The sequence below is a fragment of the Microtus ochrogaster genome, chromosome 19 (assembly GCF_000317375.1).
Source record: "Microtus ochrogaster isolate Prairie Vole_2 chromosome 19, MicOch1.0, whole genome shotgun sequence".
In the NCBI taxonomy this organism is placed as follows: Eukaryota; Metazoa; Chordata; class Mammalia; order Rodentia; family Cricetidae; genus Microtus; species Microtus ochrogaster.
Genome location: NC_022021.1, coordinates 46,139,457 through 46,146,027, shown reverse-complemented (window position 1 = coordinate 46,146,027; position 6,571 = coordinate 46,139,457). Strand labels below are relative to the sequence as shown.

At 48.0% G+C, this 6,571-nt stretch overlaps 1 protein-coding gene across 2 annotated transcripts in view; it reads right to left on the bottom strand.

The window, feature by feature from the left end:
• The window catches only part of Cmbl (carboxymethylenebutenolidase homolog), a 19,013-nt gene that overhangs the window by 4,660 nt on the left and 7,782 nt on the right, over positions 1–6,571 (bottom strand). For both annotated transcript variants that reach the window (XM_005356674.2, XM_013349731.2), the window contains 3 exons: positions 4,185–4,417; positions 1,526–1,633; positions 241–383 (listed from right to left, as the gene is read on the bottom strand). In XM_005356674.2, coding sequence (XP_005356731.1) covers positions 241–383; positions 1,526–1,633; positions 4,185–4,399 — 466 coding nt within the window. In that variant the 5' untranslated portion in view covers positions 4,400–4,417. The remainder of the gene's footprint in view (positions 1–240; positions 384–1,525; positions 1,634–4,184; positions 4,418–6,571) is intronic.

The following is a 6,571-nucleotide window of genomic DNA, read 5'->3' as shown; positions in this document are numbered from 1 at the left end:
AGAGCTAGTTCCAGGACAGGCTCCAAAGCCACAGAGAAACCCTGTCTCGAAAAACCAAAAAAAAAAAAAAAAAAAAGAATTATACGGACTGAGCCACCTACCCAATTCTGTTTTCAGATCCAGAAAGCCACACTAAGCTGGTTTTTACCTCACGCCATTGTGTTTTGTACTGCAGCACATGGGAAAGGCCTGTCACTCAGCCTCCCTCCTTTCACCGAGTAAAATGCACTGGGCACTTACCATAAACAGACACCCCAGCCCTGACTTCCGGGTATCTCAGCATCACGTGGTGCACAACGGCACCCCCCCAGCAGAAGCCTACAATGCCAATCTTCTGGGAGTGACACTTTTGTTTCAGATACCTCAGGACAGCCTCTACCTCTCTAGAACAGAAAGAAAAGGCATTGGAAAGAGAGGGCTGATTCAGGAACCTTCAGGGTTTTGGTGACCGGATTACCTGAAGTTTGGGGTTTTTTTTTGTTTTTTTGTTTTGTTTTGTTTTGTTTTACTTGTTTAGTGGTAAGAACAAGAATTCCTAGAAGGAAGCTGACAGCCTGCTTAAAATAAGAGCGGAAGCGGCTGTGGAGAGTGGAAGGTCACAGGCCTAGAGCCTAATTGCAACCTGTCCTGATTTCTTGCCCACCTCTGCTGGCTCTAAGGCCTGTAATTAGCAGATAAAGCTGAGCCTAGCATACTGATAAACAGATTAAAAACCTTTGGAATGTATAAACTCAATAAAACCCTGTTCTCCACCAGTCAAAGAGCTAAGAGTACTGTAAGATGGCATCTGGGTCCTACAGCTGAGATTTCTTTATTTCCACCAATGTATTTGGAAAGTGTCTTGATTTAGAACTTAAATTTGTTCTGTTACTATAAAACCTTCACGTCGCTGCTTCCTTAGTAAAATGAAAATTGGGGTAAACCAAATCTCTGGTTGCAAGTAGTCTGTGGCTTATACCTGATCAACCAGAGAAGAGCAGTCTCCTGGTCTGGATGATGGGTTTGCAGGATGCAGAACCAGTCATGACCTGGGGGTACGGGGGGCAGGGACGGGACAGGACATGGTGCTCTCTGGGTTGCTGGGAGAGAGGCTATGGAAGACTGGGCTGCCTCTGAGGTGAGACCTTGAGGGTGAAGCCAGCACACAGGAAGTGAGGCTGAACAGCCAGGGAAGATACCTTTAAGCTATGGGCCAATTGCTACTTGAGCCCCGAGCTGATTTCCTTGGTTTTCTATAAACAATCGTTCTTGAGCTGCTGATCCACTTGGGATAAGTGTCCTGATGTCTGCAAACAAGCACCCATGTGGACGCCCAACTTTGAACTCATCCCTTGTAAGGTTGGTGAGCAGCTATGCTTGTTGGGGCAGTGGGGTCTCCATCCACAGCTCATTGAGTCCCGGAGCCCAACTCTTTTGTTGTGCTGTTGGAAGGACTTGTCAAGGGCCAAAGACGACCTATCACACAGGGAGGGAGGGAGGAAGTCTGGTGAAGCCCAGCTCCTCCTCAAGCCTGTTGGTAACATACCGATTGACTTCTCTGGCACTTCTTGATTTTATCCACTCAGGGAAGGTGGACCAGTCAGCAGCTGGGTCCCATGGTTCTCGCCCCACAAAGAAGTCTGGGACAATGGTTCTGTAAAATACAGACATGAATAAGCCTTTGATCACGTCGACTCAATGTTTGTCCGGGCTTATTAAGGTAGCCTTAATTAGTGCCCTTGGTAGGCTGCCAATCCCAGGCAGAGGGAAGAAAAGACCTGGGCCATGAAGGCCACCCTTAAGTACATCAAAGGTCATCTGGAACCAGGCCAGATTGCCTCAGACTCCACAGCTGCAGGTACCCAGGCTTCCAGCAGCTTGGGTGTGATCCTGCCCTAGCAAGTGAGCCAGCCACCATCGGGGACACTTCTCAAGAGCTATTCGGGTACAGAAGGAGACCTGGACTGGTGGGCAAGGGTATGTACCCTGAGATAGCCTTCCTTCCTCCATGTAGTTAGCTGTTCTTCTCAGACAGCTCAGGACTGTCCTGGCCTTGAACACTGGCTTGGGCCAAAGGTCATCCCTGAGAAATAGGACTAGTCACCATGATCAAGTAATGTGCCCCACCCCCACCCCGGCCTTGGCACAGGCTACCAAACAGTTTCCTGCCCCAAGAATAAGGTCCACAGCAGGTTCTAGAACAGGCCAGAGAATAAGTAAACAAGCAAAGGGAAGACTAACAGAGGTTGCCCTCTGCCCTCTATCTACGCGCTGTGATAAGCACAAAGCTCACCCGTATACACATATATTCGTCGTACACGTGCACAAATCACAGAGAGGATCAAATGACTGAGGACCTGGCACGTAACGGGCACAGTTTGGAAACCAGGGATATTACTAATCCTAGCACTTGGGAGAGAAGAGACGGGATTGCACATTGGAATCTGAGCCATTCTCCTAGAAGCCAACTCAGGATGGGTGGAGCCGGGGCCACAGTCTCCCAAAGTAAAGAGTTAGCTGTGGCTGTGATTCAAGGGACCAGCCCCTCTGCTGCACAGGTGAGCAGAGCACCAGGGCCTGGGCCAGAAAGGTCAGGTTCCCATCTCAGTACCGCCTGTCCTATAGTGAGACCTTGGCAAATCACTGACCACTTTCTGCCCTCACATTCTTTATGATTTATTGATTTATTTATTTATTTATTTATTTATTTATTTATTTATTTATTTTGGTTTATCGAGACAGGGTTTCTCTGTGGCTTTGGAGCCTGTCCTGGAACTAGCTCTGAAGACCAGGCTGGTCTCGAACTCACAGAGATCCGCCTGCCTCTGCTTCCCGAGTGCTGGGATTAAAGGAGTGCGCCACCGTCGCCCGGCTATGATTTATTTGTATGTGCAGGAATGCTTGTTCGTGTGTGTTATGTACATGCCTGCTGCCTGCAGAGGCCAGAAGAAGGTGTCAAATCCCCTGTAATAGTTACAGACACTTGTGAGCTGCCATGTGTGTCCTCAGAACCAAACCTGAGTTTTCTATCAAGTCATCAGGTACTTTTAACCACTGAGCCATCTCTCCAGTCCCTAGCCTCACATTCTTGACCAAACAGGCAGAAATGAGCACTGCCCAGCCCCAGATTGCTTCAGGGTGAGTAAGTAAGTGGGTCAGGGCTTTGTAAACCCTAATCCCATTCAATCAGCTGCTTACAATTAACCCAGAGCAACTAAGAGCCTCTGTCTTTGTGCCTGGACTTCCCAGTCTGCAAGATGGGGAAGGTGCTATCCCTCCTACCCAGGACGGCTGCAAGGGTTAGGGTCCCTGTCCACGGGGGGCTTTCGAGGTTTATTTAGAGGCTTCCCCCTGGAAACCGCCCACTCTCCTCAAGGTCGTCTCTTCATCCCCAGGTTGGTTTGTATCGAAGCTCAGTGAGGGGAAGAAGACAGGCTCACCCTGGACTTCCAACTTTCTGGAGACTATGAACTCAAGTTCCCAGAAAAGAAGCCACCTCACCTGTGCAAAAGGGGGTGCTAGAGTAGTAAACTGACTGGAGCTTCACCACTGTGGGGAAACTGGGGTGCTGCAGGTCCAGAGCCCAGGTCCCTGGGTGTCTTCAGCCCTCCTCATCTACTCATCACTATCCTGGTCTGACCTAACACCCCTGTGACTGTCAGCTAAATCACCTTGGAATGTGTCACAGGGCAGTAGCATCCACCAACACAAGCGCTAAGCGCATCCAAAGCTATCACGTGACACCACAGCAGCAGGCTTTGCTAGAACTTACCTACCTGATATTTCCACCCATGTACTTTAAAAGTGCCTTGACCTGTGACTTTCTTTTGTTCTGAGCCACCTTCCAAGGAGACCTGTGAAACCCACCCTGAGGCTGAGATGCTTGAGTGTGCACAGGTGTGCTGGCCTGTGCCTGGGTGGGTGGAACCCTTTGTGGGGACCCTCCGTACAGCATGTCTGTAGGGTCAGGTACCACTGAGGACCTGATGCCCAGGGATTCTGTTGGGAAGACTTGGCTCCATCAGGTCAGTGTTAAATCTCAAAGGATAGTTCCCAGTTCCCATGACTGAGATAAGGAAACAGATCATGTAAATGAGAATACAGCTCAGGCTGTGTTTGGCTTTTGGGTTTGTCTTTCTGAAGGGAACAAAGCAGACCACAGAGATTCACATGAATTGAAGCAAAGAACAGAACTTCATACGTACGTGTATCCATTTCCAGCAATCATGTCGGCCATATACCGGGTGTTGGGCAGCTGCCAGCCATATATATCCTGGACGACAATCACAGCTTTACCTGTATCCTCGGGGGACTTGGTGATGTATGCCTTGATGTGCTCGACCTGAACTTCCTGGCCCATGCCACCATACTCTAGCTTGTGACCAATGTCACACGGACAGGGGTTAGCTTCGTTAGCCATTGGGGTCTTGATGTCAGGCTACAGAGGAAACAAAATATGCATCACATGCTGACTGGTACAGATCTAAAGATAATCTATGCTAGATAAATTATCATTAAAATTACTAGGAAAACATCCTGTGTGACATTTATTCTGAAATAACTTGGTGGTGTGTTGGCTGATGTTGACTGTGAACTTGACTGGATCAAGAGACACCTAGGGGTTTAGTGAACCTGCCATCTCCAGAGACAATTAGATCATGGTATTAGGACAGATTGGTCCCTTGATGGCTTTGTATCAGGTGATGGCTTCATGAAGCATTGGCCAGGACAGTCTTTTCAAACAGGTATGAACAAACTTCCCCTATAGTAACTTTGGTATAAATCTCCACAAATATTTGATGTAAATGTTACAAGTGTGATGAAAGACAAAACTGGAAACATAACTCACTTGCTAAAGCACTCAGCTGAAGAAGGACGCTTAGAAGAAATCCCACACTAACTCAGAACTGATAATAATAGAGAGTTATTTATTTAGGGGTAGACTCACAAATCAATATCCTCTGCTGGAACGGAAAACAGCAACCGAATCCCGCAGCCGGAAAAAGAGCCCAGATGCACTTTACATTGGCATAAATAGCATAAGAGGCCACACCCAAGTGGGCAGGTAACTTAAAGGCTGTAGGATTTCCTATAGCACCATCTAGAGTGCATGGAACCCACAGTTAGATCCCTATCATAAACCAGGTGCACACCTAGAAACCAGCAAAGTCAGGCAAGCACGGGGAATAACAACTTAGGACTCCACTCGGGTTGAGATATGCACACACCTCCCTTCTGATAACACACCTCGCAGCCTGGAAACCTTCCCTGTACTATGTGCACACATGCCCACTCTGAGCAATGCACATAGCGACCCAGGACATCAAACTGTGTGCATAGCCCCTCGGAACAATGGAGTAAGTTTCTCCTCTCCTTACAGTCTTCATACTTAGATCCTATTCAGTCATATGCCAGTTATGTTACAGTAGGGGGGGCTGGTCTGCTATCAACGGGTTTGGGGGGGGGCAGCATTGACAGTAAGGCAAACTCTTCTAAGTGAACTTTTAGGAAGAGTCCTTGGTTTGCCATTTTGTGCCTAATCACTACTGAGCATACATATGATTAAAATCAGGTGCATTGTGGGAAGGGATGTGCACAATCAAGAAAAGACTACAGAGCTTAAAAACTGAAGTAGAGAACCACACAGAAAAAGGAAGGTCCAGGCATAGTGGTACACGCCTTTAATCCCAGCACTTGGGAGTTAGATGCAGGAGAAGCTCTTCCAGTTCAAGGACAGCCTTACATAGTTCCAGGACAGCCAGGGTAACATAGTAAGACCCTGTCTTAACACAAACACAAAATATAAGACCACCCAAATCATCCCCCTTGACTAAACACTCCCTCCTCTCAAACTCTACAAAAAGGCCCACGCCAAGATCAGAGTTGTCAGGTGCTTTCTCAACCCTGTACTCAACCGCCACTCTTCATGGTGGAGCTGACCTGTTCTGTTGTTTTGTTTTAAATAACATTGCCTGGTGTTTGCAGATTTGTGCAAACCTTTATTTCAATTCCTTGAATAAGAGACAGACAGCCTGAACATGCCTGGTCCAGACTCTGAGCAGTTACCCTGGCTGGTAACTGGACCAGCATTTAGGAGGTAGTGGCGGAAGGATGAGAAGCTTGAGGTTATCCTCAGCTACATGGCAGACCATGCGAGAGAGACCATGTCTCAAAGCTAATTCGCTAAATATAACAAGAGCATAAAAAAAACTCAAAGGGTTTAGAAATCAGCTACAATGGAAGCCGTACATACTTAGGCCAGTAAGTCAGTCCACTGCACTGTAGAGAACTGTCCAGTCACACAGCAAGTATTCAGGGGGACAGAGTAAAAATGAGCTCAGCCCCAAGGAGACACACGAAACTGCAGAGAACTGTCCAGTCCGCACTGCAAGTATTCAGGGGGACAGAGTGAAAATGAGTTCGGCCCCAATGAGACACACAAAATGAGGCCCCTTAGGCTGCTGTCACAAAATACAACAGTTCAAAACCAATGGCATGCCGGGCGGTGGTGGCTCACGCCTTTAATCCCAGCACTCAGGAGGCAGAGGCAGGTGGATCTCTGTGAGTTCGAGGCCAGCCTGGTCTACAAGAG